General features: G+C 41.5%; 3 protein-coding genes across 3 annotated transcripts in view; 1 reads left to right on the forward strand and 2 right to left on the reverse strand.

Moving 5' to 3' along the window:
* Window positions 1-2,795, reverse strand: part of prox2 (prospero homeobox 2) — an 11,289-nt gene extending 8,494 nt beyond the window's left edge. Inside the window, exon 1 of the mRNA XM_017035217.2 lies at window positions 690-2,795. Within this exon, the coding sequence (XP_016890706.1) occupies window positions 690-2,213 (1,524 nt within the window). The 5' untranslated portion in view covers window positions 2,214-2,795. The remainder of the gene's footprint in view (window positions 1-689) is intronic.
* Window positions 2,796-4,743: 1,948 nt separating this feature from the next.
* Window positions 4,744-13,039, forward strand: dlst (dihydrolipoamide S-succinyltransferase). Its single transcript, XM_025052724.1, has 15 exons — window positions 4,744-4,946; window positions 5,830-5,863; window positions 5,952-5,979; window positions 6,608-6,669; window positions 6,764-6,838; window positions 6,924-6,979; window positions 7,675-7,783; window positions 8,535-8,696; window positions 8,888-8,973; window positions 9,069-9,166; window positions 10,628-10,758; window positions 11,084-11,157; window positions 11,267-11,350; window positions 11,466-11,633; window positions 12,357-13,039. The coding sequence occupies exons 1-15, from the start codon at window positions 4,884-4,886 to the stop codon at window positions 12,489-12,491; spliced, it is 1,365 nt and encodes a 454-aa protein (XP_024908492.1). The 5' UTR covers window positions 4,744-4,883; the 3' UTR covers window positions 12,492-13,039.
* A 621-nt stretch (window positions 13,040-13,660) lies between these two features.
* The window catches only part of rps6kl1 (ribosomal protein S6 kinase-like 1), a 6,596-nt gene continuing 3,358 nt past the window's right edge, over window positions 13,661-16,898 (reverse strand). The window contains exons 9-13 of the mRNA XM_025052501.1: window positions 15,605-16,878; window positions 15,435-15,524; window positions 15,037-15,119; window positions 14,829-14,924; window positions 13,661-13,958 (exon numbers count right to left, since the gene is read on the reverse strand). Of these exons, the coding sequence (XP_024908269.1) occupies window positions 13,848-13,958; window positions 14,829-14,924; window positions 15,037-15,119; window positions 15,435-15,524; window positions 15,605-16,878 (1,654 nt within the window). The 3' untranslated portion in view covers window positions 13,661-13,847. The remainder of the gene's footprint in view (window positions 13,959-14,828; window positions 14,925-15,036; window positions 15,120-15,434; window positions 15,525-15,604; window positions 16,879-16,898) is intronic.

Below are 16,898 nucleotides of genomic sequence, written 5' to 3' on the forward strand. Positions count from 1 at the left end.
GACATCTGTACAAAACATGATCTTATTATAATTTAAATCAGAAGTTGCCTTAAATACAAACTGGGTTATTTTGGGACTTTTTTCTGTACCAGGGGTGTCAAACATACGGCCCGTGGGCCAAAAGCGGCCCGCTTGGGGTTTCAATCTGGCACACTTGATGAATTTTGAAAATAAAATAATACACAAACACTTCATGTTCAGGAAATGTTTTGTAAAATTATACTTCATCAGTTTGAGGATTGATCTAAGGCATTGTCTCCCAAAGACTGGGTCGCAACCCTCAGGTTGGTCACAAGAGGGGAAATTTTGGGTCTTGTTTCCCAAAAGTTTACAAATAATGTTTATTGACTTGGGTCACGAAGGTTTGTGACTTTTAAAATATGGGTCCCCAGAAAAAAAAGTTTGGGAAACACTGCTGTAATGCACCTATTTGCATAAAAACGAAGGGGAAAAGAGACTATAGGTTATTATTTATAGGTAATTATGTGATGATTGCACTGGTCCGGCCCACTTGACATCTCATTAGGTCATATGCAGCACCTGTTCTACAGTCAGTGGTTGAACATGTGTATTTTTGCCAAATGATCTAGTACAAATATATATTGATTTCTACATTTCTTTTAACTTTCCAACCACTGGCCCATATGGTCCAGTCTAAATACAAAGTGGACCACAGAGGAAAAGGATATATTGAGGGACATGTAGGGGTTCCGTTCAGCCATGCTCTGCAGCTCCCCACATTCAATCTTGACATGGGGCAGACACAGGTTGTCCACGGACACTGCCCCCAGTGCTGAACTGCGGGAGTGGTGGCCCAGGTGGCCCGGCGTCACCTTGGTCCTCATGGCGATGGTGTCCCAGGGCAGGTCCACTGAGTCTGAGGAGGTACTGTCCATAGCCGGGGGCAGACAGGACAGAGCCCCGAAGCTGGCGTGAGGGCCGTACTTGAGAAGATGCTCCAGGATGTGACTGTCGTGCAGAGGGGCGCTGTAGTTGAACTGGAATGGAGTCTGATGGATTGGATAGGGCCGTTTCACGCTGGAGGTGATTGTGCTTATGGGGGTCACCGGGGGCTTGCGGACCACGAGTGACAGCGCCTCGGTCTGGTCCTGAGGACTTTGGGATGCAGAGTTTTCGTAGTACTCCAGAGAGCAGGGTTTGACAGTGGACTCCTCAGACTCAGGCGGTTCTGGTGTGATGCCGACCTGCTGGATCTTCCTGTCTGCACCAGAACTCATTTGCATCTCAGGAGATGAGCACATGCGTGCTTGCGGGGACATGTCCACGCCCGTGGAAGAAACCTTCTGGAACACCCTGTCCACACACTCATTCACCGCCCTGGAGAGCTCCTGCTTCAGCATCTCCTGAAGGTTCTGGTTTTCTCTTTGGTTCACAAGATGGACCGCTTCCTTCCTTTGGTCCTTGTCCTTTGCTTGTTCGTTCCCCACACTTACGAATCGCGACCCAGCGGTTTCTGAAAGGCTGTCGCGCTCACCGTGGATTTCCATCTCATCTCTGTCGTCACGTTCGACATCATCTCGATGGTAAACTTGAAGGAACTTCTCCTGCAGCTGGTGCAGCAGCCTCTGCATGCTGTGGAGCTGCTCCTTCAACTTGTGACACTCCTCATCTTTGCTGTTACAGCCATCATTGTGACTGCCGCCGACTCTTCTGATCACTGGTCCTCCGACGCTGTGCTCCTGGTGCTGGGGCAGCCTCTGTTTGCGCTTGTTTTCCCTGTACACCTCCCTGGTCTCTCTGGTCACTTCAGCGTCAGACCTCTCAGCTTCTCCGTGCTGCCTGCTGTTTGGAGAATTAGCCATGACCCTGATAATGTTCTCCACTCTGGCTCTCTTGGCCTGCAGGTGGTCAGTCACGGAATGTTCACCGTCGGGGTTGATTCCCGTGGACACGTGAGCTCCGGGGGACGTGGCCTCCACGGTGCTGTCCTTGGAGGAGACGCTGCTCCGGTCCTCCTGACCGGAGTCGGCGGCAGCGGAGCCCGAAAGGTAGAACGGACTTTCGTCCAAGGCTCTCTTGTTTTGGATCGTCTTACGAAGGAGCTGAGAGATAATGGAGCTGTTGGAGTACGAGGACAGGGGCTCGTCGTACACGTTTCTGCGGAAGCAAGGTAACATGGGGTCGGGCTTGTCGTCGTCGTTGCAGCCTTCGGCAGAGGTGTGCATGTTCTGGTCGGGGAGGCTGAGGTTCATGCTCACTGCAGTTTCACTTGGACACGGAGGAGCGTCTGTGAAGACCAGCGAGTGGACACAGTTCAAAAATAACAAACAGAAAATAACATAAAAAACATTTTAGAGGTAACTTTGCATTGTACATTTCTGCCCATAAGTGTACATATAATTGTACATATATAGGAAATATAAGCATTGTCTGAAGTTTTGGATTAGAATAATGTACTTAGAAAAAAAAAACTTGTTATAAAAAAATCACTATTTGAAAAAATCAAATGCTACTCTACCAAAAACTTAAAATCGACATTAATTTACTTATAAAAATGACTGCATAAAAACAAATTGCATTATATCATATTGTAACACACTGCTGTAAATTAAAGGTGCTGAATTATTATCTACACTTTTCTCGTCTGTTTAAAAAAATAAGTCACTGATCTGAGGCAAAAACGAAGAGTACGCTGCCGTTCATCTGGGCGTTCAGATGAAAAAGAATATTATCAATAAGAAAGTAAGTCCGACATTTCAGCTGATTTAAATCCATTCACCAGAAACGGCTTCACACATTATCATTCCCTCTGCAAATATAATATATTTACAGCATAAAACGACACAACAAAAATATTTTAAAATGCTCTACAATATATATTTAATGACATTATATTAACGCAAACATCTGGGCACATATTTTAAGCTTTTATTTTTTTTTTTTTTTCATTAAGATTCGGTCCTACACATTTACCTGTTTGTTCTTCCTTCTCAACTCCCTTATTTTACATATACAGTGTCACAAAGAACAAACTTCCTGTGAAAATAGTTTTATGAGTTTTGGACCGGAAATAACGATGTTTATTTGTATTTGCGTCATTAATTATTGAGTCACTTAACGTTGTGTTGTTCATTAAAAGAAGACAAAAGTTAATAACGTAATAATTAGTCCAAACGGCGGCGAGGGAACTATTTTTTTGTCCAACCGAATTTTTCTTTCTATAGTCACAACAAATTAAGAAAACATTACAATAGCGTGGAATTGAATAGTGAGTCCTTCACCAACGACCCGCTAACACTTTCAGCCTGCGGTTATAACCTGATAAATAGTACATAAAAGTAAAAAAAAAGAGACGCAAGTTACGCGTGAAGCTATAAAGTTGATAAATGAGTGAAGAGAACCCGCAGTAACACGGTGTGACTGACAGCAGGGCTGAGTCCCGTCCAGGCTGCAGCCGCCCAGAGAGGGGGGACACACGGCGGGTGGAGGAGACTTACCTGTTGCTCTGTGGAGCTGACGGATGTACGAGGGTGTGAGCTGGACGAGCGGGTGGATGACGGTTGGCCTGCGCACTGACACAGTTCGGGAGTCCGGGTGCAGAACACACTGATGTGTTACAGCTTCTGGGGCGTGGCCTTGTGAGAAAAGCACAACATGGTAATGGTCTCATCAGCAGCCGCAAAAATGTCAGGAGGAAAGTGTGGTGAGTGAGAGAGGGGGGGAGGGGGGGGAGGGGGAGAGAGAGAGAGAGAGTGTAAGAATGCTATATTGATATATCTATACATAAACGTAGCCCCGTTATTATGGGGTCAAAATAATGAATTGACAAATATAAAAAAATAAAATAAAAAGTTAAACAAAAATAGCACCAATAATTAATTTTAAATATAATAACAGGGTTTATAGAGTTACCTCAGCGTTTTAAATTGTTTTAGAAATTTATTTTAGAAACTCATCCTATCTTCTTGTACATACAACCGTACAAAAATGGGATATTACAAAAAAAGTCATAATTATAAGCTCTTTTTAAAAAAAATTGTTACACTAGCCCAGTGTTTCCTAAACTTTTTCTCTGGGGACCCATATTTTAAAAGTCACAAACCTTTGCGACCCAAGTCAATAGACATTATTCGTAAACTCCTGGAAATCATGATGTAAGACGACCAAAAAAACAAAACAAAAAACAACTCTTGCGACCCACCTGAGGATCGCAACCCAGTCTTTGGGAAGCAATGCCCTAGATAGTCCACACAGATACTATATACTAAATAAATATAAATATATTTAAAAACATATTTATATGTATTTAAATATAAATATAATATATATATAAATATCTGCTAAATGTATTGTAATGCAATGTAATGTAATATACTGTATGTACACATGTATGTGCATTTATATTTGAAAATATTATTGACTAAATACCTTGACTGTAAGTTAAATCAGTTATATTGCAAATCATTTGTAATATTAAGTTATGATATACAATATCCTTGTGTATATGTGTTGTAACTTCCTATTCTATTCTATTCTATTCTGTTCTATTAACTGAATTCTATTCTGTTCTGTTCTATTCTATTAACTGGCCATTTAGCTTCTCTTCTCCGACCTGTACCACTGTTTCAACTCATTTTTTTGGCCAGTTAAAAGCAACCTTTGGAATTCTATTCTATTCTGTGTAGCATTTAACAGAAATTAATCAGTGAGGTAGGCCCCCCTAAACTTTACACGTGCTGTAATTTTTATTTTTTTCTGTCATTCAGAGGAAGAAACCATATTAACGATTCCCCTCCGCCTCTTCTCCCCCCTCCACTGAGGACGACTTGGTTTGTTCCACGCCGCGTCCTGGCTGCTGCTCTATCCTGTCTGTCTTGACCGGAGTTTCGCTTCCGCGGACTGGCTGCTGTCACACAGCCATCATGTTGTCCCATTCCCGGTGTTTCACCAGGAATTTCAGCCGCTCCCTCTCTGCCCTTCGCCAGGTAGGGATCAGACCTGCTGCGGCGAAACTCCTCTGTGTTTGTCTGTAACAGGGAGCGAAGCAGCAACGGCGCTGTCAGGGTTAGCATTAGCATTGGTAGGCCGCGGTCAGGCCGTAACACCCAGAAGCCAAGGACAGTGGGACACTCGGGTTTGACACTTTGCAGCAGCTAATATTCACGTTTAAAAACTACAAGTGAAGACATTGTGTCTTTTTCCAAACACGTATACATAAGCTGTGTTCAAGGCTGAAATGTCACTTGTCCGACTAAGTTGTAAAGTTAATCAATGTTTAGGTTATCACTCAGAACATGCTAGCCATGCTAAGCTAGGTGTGTGGTGCTGTCATACCGAGGTCACGCCGTGGTATTTAAGATAAAATACACCGTAATATTCTTGATTGTTTATATGAATTATTTACATTAATGTACATAGGATATAAAGCTAGTCGTGTAAAATAAATGGCTATAGTAATATAGTAGTAATGAAAAGTTTTCCAAATGAAAGAGTTAACATGTCTGTCACTATTATATTATTAAACGTGATTCCTGCTACTGCATCATTATTTACATAGGTGTTCAGTAGCAGATTAATGTTTATTATTATTATTATATCAGCTACTATGATTGCCGTGTCAAATATTTGATAAACAGTGTTATCGAATATGTCAAAGGTCAGGGTCTAACGTTTGAATCTGACCTTTGATCGACTTGACTGACTGATCTGATCTTTTGTCGATTGAAGACAGTTACAAATGTGTCTCCAACAGTCGGCTGTTAGTTTTTCCAGAACTAGTAGTTCCTCATTAATACTGTAGCTGACATTCTGCAATGGTCATGGAATGTCTTTGCATATTCAAAATACCAATCTGTGTCTTTTTCACAGGGCAATAATGTGTTAGCTCGTCGGGCCACAGCAGGTACAGCAGTTACATTGATGTGTTGGCTTTGGTAAAATCACTTTACAGAAATAAACCTAAATGTATTCTTCTGTTTTCCCATCAATAGCGCTGTCTGCCAGCCCCTCCATCACTGTGTAAGTATGCAAATAACTAGAGCTTTATCAGAAATAACTTTTTGCCAGCGACTCTGAATTTTTATCCACCTCTATACTCGCTTTTGGTCGTCAGATGGTGGTATGATCAAAAATAAGAATTTGATCGCTTTTGGTCGTCAGATGGTGGTATGACTATCAAAAATAACAATTTGACTGCAGTATTGTGCTTAACTTAATGATTTGTTATATTAACCACTGTCAATAGTTTAGTGTAGAGATCAACATATTTTTTTAGGTAAAACCAGTAGTCGTCATGTGTGTGTTACTAGGACGAGTAAATGCCACTGTCAACTAGTACCAGAGCTAACGAACAGCTGACAAAAGTTTGAGCCGGGTTGAAACTTGAACTGCATTTCAGTGCTGCGCTTGTTTCTCTTTGGGTCTTTTAACCAAAATAACTCGCTAGAGTTACGTTCAAGAAAGTCTTACAGGTTTCATTTTGACATTCAAACAAGTATGAAGGGAAGTTGTGCAATATTACAGTCTTAGCAGCAATTTAAAGATCCGCCTAAAATTGTTTTGTACATACATACATTATACCTTCTATACAAACCAAATATGGTATATTTATTATTTATTTTGTCCGTATTATTTTTTACCTGTGCAGAAAATCTGAACCCCGTTCCAGCATCTTCCAAATCCAGTACTTCAGGACATCTGTTGCCTACAGTAAGTTTTAACTTGTTAAGACTTGGATACATAAATTGTAAAATATAAGTATGAGAGAGTGTTTTATTTTTTGTACCTTGTCTTTGCTCACCAGGAGATGAAGTCGTCACAGTCAAGGCGCCTGCGTTTGCAGAGTCTGTCACAGAAGGGGACGTGAGGTGGGAGAAAGGTAACGCGGCTCAACCATGACAGCAAACCAGTTTATGTTCAACAACTGATTGCTGTGATTCTAAGACAGCTTTCTGCTCCCACAGCTGTTGGAGACACGGTCTCAGAGGATGAGTTGGTGTGTGAGATCGAGACAGACAAGGTAAAAATGATGATATGCTTCCACATATATATAAAATATTGAATTTTGAGTTAAGGGCAAATACATTGTATTTTTTTAGCATAAAAGCTTCCACAGTGTGTGACTGATGGATGGTTTTGTTTTGTTTGTTTTTTTTTCCCTCATGGCGTTGGCATTAAAAATGTCATAAACCGTCTTTGTCTGCCCTGATCAACCAGTTGGTTTTCTTTCACGCTTTAATAGTTTTTTTTTTTTTTTCTGCTGTGCTAAAATGTCAAACCACTATCTGTTCAGTGATTGAAGTCTGAAGTCAAGACTGGAGTCTTTCAGAAAGAGATGTTTTGAAAATGGTGTGTACTTAGTTACACACATCACTGGATGTTGTTGTGAGAAATGGATGAGCTCAGAGCCAACCCCTGTCTTATTGGTTTAGTTAGTTTTAAGGGAATAAAAATAATTGTTTTATGTCAGTTGTTATGTACAGGGGGCTGGTGATGTTATGTACAAAATAACAAATGTCAAACGGGATTATTTAATAGCATTATAATTAATTGGTGGGCTGTTTAAAAGACTTATTTGGCAGTGAAACACCTGTGATTCTGACTGTTGACTGTGATTTGAATTTATGATTGTTTTTCTTTTTTGTGAAACTTTATGAAAATGCACTAACTGATTTGTACTGACTACTTCCACTCTATTGTGGTTGCTGTGGTTAGACCTCAGTCCAGGTTCCCTCTCCCGCTGCTGGGGTGATTGAGGAGCTTTTGATCCCTGATGGAGGCAAAGTGGAAGGAGGAACTCCTCTGTTCAAGCTGAGAAAAGGAGGTCAGTTACACTTGACTTCCACTGAAAATTTAATTATACTTTAAAGTCTAAGTTACATTACAGACCAGGCCTGGGATTATAATCAGTCAGTCCATCAATCACAGGATAACTGAATATTAAGTTGATTATTTTGCGGTCTTTGATATATTTCCGTGCGTGGTTGTTTTCCTCGTCTGTTTCCTCCAAACAGACTGGATGACAAGAGGGTTCACTCAAGAGGGATCTGTTGGTTCCATAGCAGAATGAGCAGAGTGAACCTTCTTGTCAGTCACCCACTTTTTGGGGGGTGGGGGCAACAAACTTGCACACCCACTAAAACATAACCACCTCAACCAGTTTCCCAGCTGGGGAAAAAATACTGCACCTTAAAATGCAGAACCTTTATCCAGAACGCCAACACTGATGGAGGTGTTTGGTCGACAACGAAAGTAGAAACAGAACAACGCAAAAGCTATATATATATATTTATTTATTTATTTATTTATATTTAATTGCATGCCAACTTGTAATGAGGGGGTTTCAGGTACCATCGGAAATTTGAATATCGTATAAAATACACATGGGTAATTTATTGCATGTGAAAGGGTGTATTTCCAATATTTTGATTTATTATCATGACATCAGTGGTTAATTCAGTCTCAAAACAAAAGTTGACAATGCTGTGGCACAATATATCATCCAAACAAATGTGTTATGGTCTCAGGCCAGTTACAGACATACCTTAAAACAACAACAACTTCTTTGTCCTCAGCTGGTGCTCCAAAAGCTGAGGCCCCGGCCGCTGCAGCCCCTCCACCACCTCCACCTTCTGCCGCTCCGTCTCCACCTCCTGCCGCTGCAGCAGTGGGCCCCATTCCCACCACTATGCCCCCTGTGCCACCTGTGCCAGCACATGCTATGGACACCAAACCTGGTTAGTTGTTCATCAGACAGACTGTGGCTGTGTCATGTGAGATCTGTTTATGTTTGACATCTGTGCCTTGGACCCTGAGCTGATAATCGTTGTTTAGGTTCGTGTGAACGGTGACCTCCACCAGTTTAGATTAGCTGGTGTCAAGTAATGCTAACTGCTTCTTCATATGTGTTTTTTTTTCTTTTTAACAGTTTCAGCCATCAAGCCCACGGCCGCTCCTGCTGCACCAGTGGGTCAGGCTGAGGGGGCAGCTAAAGGTGCCAGGACAGAGAGCAGGGTAAAAAACATCGTTTAAAAAAAAGACTAACCATTATGGGAAAAATAAATTAAGTAAAATATTTAATATAATCTGTTCTCATTCTAACGTTTTAGGTTAAGATGAACCGCATGAGACTAAGAATTGCCCAGAGACTGAAGGAAGCCCAAAACACCTGTGCCATGTTGACTACATTCAATGAAGTCGACATGAGGTAAGAAATAAAAAAACAAAACAAAACACAGGTCTTCACTGTAAGACACCAAATCAGTTGTGCTACTGAGATATATGTGTATTCAAATGCAGTAGAAGGGCAGCGTATTCGGTAGCTACACGTGCAGTGAGTACATCTACGTCAGAAGCCGCAGCGTATTCGGTAGCTACACGTGCAGGTCTACGTCAGAAGCTGAAACAATACTTTCACAAGTTGTAGTGAAGTGGAATTAATCCAACAGGAAAGGCTTTTTGAAACCCAATATCCTCTTAAATGCTGGAATGTAAATATTTGGTGGTAATGCCATCTAAAACGAAGATAAGAATTTTTAAAACGTGTTTTATTAATTTACAAGGAAATGTTATTGTCTGCACTTGCCCCCTGTGCTGAAGAGGACACTTTGAGGATTTCTTTTCCCCGCAAATGTGTGGTGTCGGCTTTCAGCTATTCAGGGTTTTCTGTGTATCCTAATTGAATTGACATTGACGGTCTGGAGGAAGACTTCCCAGGCTAGGGCTCATCTGGAGCCGAAGGAGCTAGTCAGGGCAGGAGGCCAGAGCATCTGCAGGGGCCCGCAGAGACCTGCGCTCTGAGTGCAGGAGCAGCCTCAACCGATATGGGCTTTTATGACAGCCCAATAAGATTTACAGGCTCTAGAAAGTGAAGATTTTTATCGCTTCTTCTCTCCTTTCTCGGAGAGTCTGCGTCTTGGGAGCGGCTAATTATGTTAGCGGAGAAATCCTAGAGCTTCAACAGGGTTAGAGACAGGAAAACAAACAATTAAAAAGAGAGATACAGGAGAAAAATGAGCAATAGTGAAACGATTAGCAGGACAGTTTCAGCAGCTTTCATTCAAAAAGGACAAATAATTGATAGTATGTACAAATACTGCAAGCTGTGTGACCCTGGTCACGGTCAAGGGAGTATCGGTATAAACATTTCTATTAGGTAACTTTCTAAAAACCATGAATTTGAATTTTTTTTTTTTTTACAAAGTCAGGTTTTTTAATCCAATACATAATTAATCATTTAAAACACACACAGTCTTATTTTTAGCCTGCTTAAAATATTTCATATTGAGCCATAACGCAAATGGTGATGAGCATGTACATAATAATATTCCTGGTCCTTTTACGTCAGTGTTTTTTTCTTTACTGTAGATCTGCGGTTACCTACCGGTGGCCCACCGGCCAAATCTGGGCCGCCAAACTGTCCAGTCTGGCCCGAGAATGAATAACTGGCCTGTGAATAATTATGACAACATAATAATGTTAGACAAAATGTGATTTATTTATTTTTTCATTTTATTTGAGTGTCTGGCATTCAAGGTGTCTGTCTAGAAAAAATCAGGATCTCTGAATGCCAAAGTACAGTACTGACACTTCTCCTCAGTCAGTTGTACCCAAATACTCAATATCTCATCCTTGTTCATCTGTGATTTTTTTTTTCTCTTCTTTGCAGCAACATCTCAGAGATGAGGCAGTCGTACAAAGATGCCTTCCTGAAGAAACACAACATAAAGCTGGGCTTCATGTCTGCGTTTGTGAAGGCCGCTGCCTACGCTCTGGCTGACCAGCCCGCTGTCAACGCTGGTACGCATCTAACTGCAGTACATTTTCTCAGCACTTTAGGATATAGTTTTACAGCAGCTTTGTGGTGCGTGTGAGGGTCTTGTCTTCTGCTCAACCTCAAACTAATGCTGTGTTGTTTTTAGTTCCTTTAAGCAGGACTGATCTATTCAATGTAGCAAAGGTGGTCTGTGTGGGTTTCAAAAAAAAAAACAAAAAAACAAAAAAAACATCTCACACTGGCAGTCGGTTTGAGGTTCTCACTTCCTTACACCAGACAGAAAGTTTGCTTCAGATTTGAAAAAAAAAAAAAGTCAACTGGTTAAACATTCAAACCTGTGTGTTCCAGTCATCGATGACACGACCAAAGAGATTGTGTACAGGGACTACGTGGACATCAGTGTGGCTGTGGCCACACCAAAGGTGAGCCAAGTGGATTAGGTGGTTAAACACGGTGTTAGTGCTCTGCAGCCCACTCGCCTCTAATGTGAAGGGCTGGAAAATTCACCCATGTGACTTCTCACTCTCTCAGGGTCTGGTGGTTCCTGTAATCCGAAGCGTGGAGGGAATGAATTTTGCAGACATTGAGAAAGCCATCAATGCACTGGGCGAAAAGGTGAAAAAAATAAATTAAAACAATTCTCACGTTCTTGTTGCTCTCCCTCGCTTTGTCCATTTCTACTAAAGTGGTTAGTTTCAGTGGTAACTGTAAATGTGTGTGTCTCTGGTAGGCTCGTAAAAATGAGCTGGCAGTGGAGGACATGGACGGAGGAACTTTCACCATCAGCAACGGCGGCGTGTTTGGCTCCCTGTTCGGGACGCCCATCATCAACCCACCTCAGTCTGCCATTTTGGGCATGCACGGCATCTTTGACAAGCCTGTGGCAATCGGTGGCAAGGTTGGTTCTGTCAGTGTTTACCACCGGTACAAAAACCTCCAGATGAAGGTTTTTGTCTCGCTGTATATACGTTTAGAACAACATCAATGTTCCTCCTTCACAAAGTCACATTCTCACTTACACTCACATCACGTGTCTCTGCACTGTGCTTGATTGTATTTTTTTTTTTTTTTTTAAAGTAACATTAATTTTTAAGGACAAATATTGTTAAATGTGGCGGTGGAAACAGGTTAGTGATCAGAGGACCTAGATCAGGGAGGTCATACTCATTTTCAGCAGGTAGGGGTCAATTAGCCATACAGTTCCCCCTGCAATGTATTATTATTTATTCAAGTTACAAATATTGTGTATTAAAAAAAATAAATTATCAGGTTAAGAAACTCAGCTGCATGGACTTTATGAAATGCCTTTTGAGCTCCCCCAGGCCAGACAAAACGACTTGGTGGGCTGCGTTTGGCCCCTGAGCCTTGTGTTTGACACGTGACCTAGATTTAAATCTCATCTTGGTCAGCTGTGGTGTTTTGAACAAGCACCGATTCCATTTTCAGACAACAACATTGTCTGTATATGTGCAATGAGAATAAAATTGTTAAAAATCTTTTTCACTTTTTCCATCATCATCATCTGCTCCTTCCTCTTCATCTTCACCATCTTTTTCATCCTCATCATCTTTATTCACCCCAGGAGCAACACTAATGTGTTTTTTTTTCCCCTCTTGTTCAGGTGGAGGTCCGCCCCATGATGTACGTCGCTCTGACGTACGACCATCGTCTGATTGATGGGAGAGAGGCCGTCACTTTCCTGCGGAAGATCAAGTCAGTGATTGAAGACCCCAGGGTCTTACTGCTGGACATGTAAACCCTCCTCAACTCCAGACCCGACCAGACCCGCCGTCGTACAGCAGTGTCTTCATTCACCCAGTGAACACTACCGTAACTGCAGATGATGTTTTTTTGTACTGCACACTAGAGAAAAAAAAGGGATTTTGTGGAGAACAGTTTGGGTTTTAAAAACGGACATTTGGTCAGACTGGCAGTGAGTTAGAGTATCAGTGCTGTTGAGGAGCAGTTTCTGGGTCTGGGGGTTTCTGTGGTGGTGGTGTTGGTGTCTAGATCAAAAAATACACACCTATGATATGTATAACTGATGTTTGCCATGTGTCGTTTTCTACATACAACTACAATGGCAATTATAGTCCAAGCTGCTTGGTATCATTTCATTATTTTTGGTTGAGAGAAGAACAATGAGCACGTATTGGGCTGCAAACCAAGAAACACTTGTGTCTAAAGTAATGAAATTGTCATCAGAATTTCTGTCATAAGCGGGAAAAAAATGTCTAAATGCTGTGTAAGAAAGAATATTTAAGAAAAGTTTTAATCAATAAAAACTGCAATTCTCAACTCTAACTTTTCCTTTGATCTTTTTTATTAAAGGTTGTCATGGTAATTTTTAAAAAATGGGTTTAATTAGGTCAAAGTAACATGTTAACAGCAATTTATTCAATAATTTCCCCTTATCCGTGCTCTAATATACGTCAAAACATGTTGTAATTTACACCGACTGTGGGGAAAAAAGTTTTCATTGAATCACCTCAGAGTTTAAATAGGCTTAGGGTCGGCCTCACGACACAACCCTTAGCACTCAATACAACTCGGGCATTAATGTCTGTTCACTAATGCTGCACGTCTATTAGGAGCAAAATAAAGTGTCTGGACTAATGGAGTCTGAAATTGAACCTTTGACCTTCTGTTTGGAAGACAAACTGAAATAAAATGTCAGGTACAGTACAAAAAAATAAATAAATAAATAAAGTAATCACTTCTCTCATGTACTTGTTTAATTACAATAATTGTGGGCATACACTCCAAACTTTTGTAATTGTCAAAATTAAAATGTAGGACTTTTCTGTTATCATGCATAGTGTGATTAAAATTTTAAAGGATGAAGAATTATAAAACTGACTGAAAATCGTTTTTTAGGACTTCGGAAAAAAACATTTAAAAAACTGTAATATTTGTAAGACGGGAAAATGTTTCTGTTAATGTTCCTGTATTTATTTTCATTCGTATGATGATATTTTTCGATCATCACTCAATTCAGAATAGAAGGAGGAATATGGCGATATCCGCTTTGGCCATTTGAGGGCGCTGATGCGCAGGAGATGAATGTTCCTGTGGGACCTTTTCAGGTTAAAGGTGAATCGACAGTCCGTTGCTAGCAGCTCAGAGCTTTCCAGGAGATGCTGCTGAAGAAGGGATGGCACTTAATGTCGCTCACGCCTCCACCACCAGAGCCCAGACGATAGCCAGCATCGAACTGAAGCAACTGGAGGACAAAGAAGTCAAATGAGACCAAACCGAACGGGGATAAAGGAAGGAAGGAGCCAAAAGTAAGCGTTCTCCAAGTTCTTTATACACAGCATTGTCTTACATGTCTTATGTAACATACCTAAACAATTGAACACGTTTAAAAAAAAAAATTTAATAAAATATAAATATAATAAGCTTAAAAATTGAAAATAACATAAAACATATTTCTTGGAAAAGCCCGCGAAAAACCCTAGCTTTTGATTTAGCCTTAGCACAAATACCAACGTTACTCAAAGTAGATAAATCTAAGTAGATTTTAACTTCTAAATTACTGTCAAAACGTATATTTATCCTTAAGAACATTAGTTCTCTAGCTGTGGTAAGTGTGCCATTGGTGGTCCTTGGGCTCCTTCAAATGTTATGCGGGGAATTTGATTGTCATGTCGAATTAAGCTGGGCGAGTGATTACTTGATGCTTGTGTGTGCAGTTTCACATCATGTACGATATATTTGGCTTGTTGAGGTTATATTAAACTTAACAGGAATACATTCATCGTGAACTGGTGTTAGCTAACCGAGTAGGTGTGTAGCTGTGTTCTAATGTTGGTCATACAGGTGATATTCCAAAAGTGAAATATTTTCATAGTTGGCATGTGTTGCAAAAAGTTTGGAAGCTACTGCTTTTCATCAAGTCTCTAATTTAAACAGTGACTTGTGAAAGCGTCATGTCAGAAAACAAAATACTGACTTTTTATTAGAATACAAACTAAGTGATGTTTCCAAGTATTCCAGATGTGTGTGTGTGTGTGTGTGTGAGAGAGAGAGAGAAAATATGTGAGTTATCAAACAGAAATAACTACAAACTCCTGCAGTGGTTGAAGCTAACCTCAGTGAGCAGAGATGCAGCTGCGGTGCTCAGGTGGTCAGGGATGAGCAGCTGGGTGTGAGAGTGGATGCCTGCTGGGTGGAGCTGCCACAGTGGCTGGAGATGGAGAGTGAGTTTTAAAACAATTCAGCATCAGAAATAATGTGAGACAACTCCAGGGAACGAATGGTTTCACAGGACAACACACGTGATACGTTTCCCCTCTTACCATTCCTGTTAGAAGTTCAAAGAGCAGGGCTCCAAGACTCCACCAATCACAGGCCTCTGTGGCCCTGGAAACACCACCAATTTCTGTCCAAAAGAAAAACAGTTCACTAGAAACCTGTACATATTAATGGATGGTTGTATCACAAAAATGATATTAACGTCAAATTCTTATTTTGGTAGTGAAGGTGTATGAAACGATTCTATGTAGATTGTATGGTCAGCATGGCTGAACCAGAATTTTTATTTAAGTAAAATACCTAGGATTGAGAATATTTTTAAAAAGGTTTCGGTGGAAATAACTGAGTGACTTATTTCATGTATCAGAGTAAAGAAGCTACAGACTACATTTTGCCACTAGGGGGCATGTGGCACCAAGAATCTGGTTGACATTCATTTTACCTGGTGCACAGTACATCTGTTCCATGGCTTTGGAGCTAATCTCTGACTGAACCTCACTCCATTGGCCAAAAAATGTCAAGAAGACCTTTCCTGGAAACAGAAACAAAGCCTTTAAGGAAAAGGAGTATAGAACACTTTTCCTTATAGAATCATTTAAAGTTATTTCGTACCATTGTTGGTGAGCAGAACATTTCTTGGATTCAGATCCCGGCAGAGGATTCCTTGCTGATGCAGACTTTCCAGGGCCAGGAGAATCTGTGCCCCCCAAACACAAACTTCTGCCTCTGGAAGGCCCCAGCAGGTCTTCATGGCCTGAACTTTAGGCTGCATCGCCTTCTGCGGGATTCGAGGTAGATGACACCAGCCGTCCACTTCAATAATCTGATCATCACCCTCTGATTTGACTGGTTTGAAGGAAGCGTCTTTGTCTTCTGTTCTCATTGGTGGATTACCAGGAGGATTAAACCAGCCAACTAATGATCTCTCTTTAGCAGAAGTCAGCTTCTCTGTATGACTCAGCAGCTCACAGGCGTCTTCCATACTTTCTACCTCACAGAGACTTGTCTCCTGTTTGAAGTTCAGCCCTGACAGCGGCAGAGGCCGTCCTGATGAAATACCCCGTGTTTCTTCCGTGCTGTGTTGGAGTGATGTAGAACAGGACCATGGAGTTTCTGAGGAGTGTTCAGAAAACACCGATCTGTCCGTGCTTCTGATCACTACGATACCGTTTCTTTCGTCTGAGGTGGGACTGCTGTTGTCATGAAATGGGTCTGTAGCTATGTCCGCAGAGTTGCTGATAAAAACAGATCCCTGGTTACAGCCATTGGTATCCCATGATGCTCTGCCACGGATCTGAGTTTGGCAATGGAGAGGAAGATGCAAAATGGCAGGGGATGAACTTAAATGGTTATGGTCATTGTTTGCGGGCCCTGCTTTTAGAAATGAGGTCTGATTTGTGTGAGGTGACGCTTGTTCCAATATGTTTTCTAACTTACTGTCAGTAAGTGCATAGGGGTTTATTTTCCCACAGTTCTGAGCTGGATCTGCAGCTTTCCAAGCCTGTTCAAACTGGGAGCTGCACTCCATCAGTCCCACCGCAGTTTTCTTTGTCTGGAGCTCCGACATGACGTCAAGAGCTTGACTGACACGAGTGCATGAAAGGGGAAGAGCAGGCTTTTCCTGAGTTTCGCTGGAGTGCAAACACAAACTAGGAGCTGGTGGATGGATACGCGCGTTGACCCGTGTCCTTGCCGGGCCCGAGTGCAGACTCAGTCGATCAAGCTTGTTGAAAAATGAAGCTGCTGAACGTGTGTTCTGCAGACAACCGGTCTCCTCGATGTAGGAGTGCGTTCCACAGCTCTCCACACGCTGCTGTGTCTCGTCCCATGATGTAGGGAAGTCTGTATCAGGGCTTTCATCGCTCAGCTTTTCAGGAAAGCCTCCCCTGGTGTTTAGCTGGTAGGC

This window comes from Cynoglossus semilaevis, chromosome 1 (assembly GCF_000523025.1).
Source record: "Cynoglossus semilaevis isolate Cse_v1.0 chromosome 1, Cse_v1.0, whole genome shotgun sequence".
Taxonomy (NCBI): domain Eukaryota; kingdom Metazoa; phylum Chordata; class Actinopteri; order Pleuronectiformes; family Cynoglossidae; genus Cynoglossus; species Cynoglossus semilaevis.

Excerpts from the sequence above, each read along its gene's own strand:
- dlst (XM_025052724.1), top strand. The coding sequence starts at position 4,884 with ATGTTGTCCCATTCCCGGTGTTTCACCAGGAATTTCAGCCGCTCCCTC. Across the intron at positions 8,697-8,887 it reads TGCTATGGACACCAAACCTG|TTTCAGCCATCAAGCCCACG; the intron begins GTTAGTTGTTCA and ends TCTTTTTAACAG. Across the intron at positions 11,158-11,266 it reads TGGCTGTGGCCACACCAAAG|GGTCTGGTGGTTCCTGTAAT; the intron begins GTGAGCCAAGTG and ends TCACTCTCTCAG.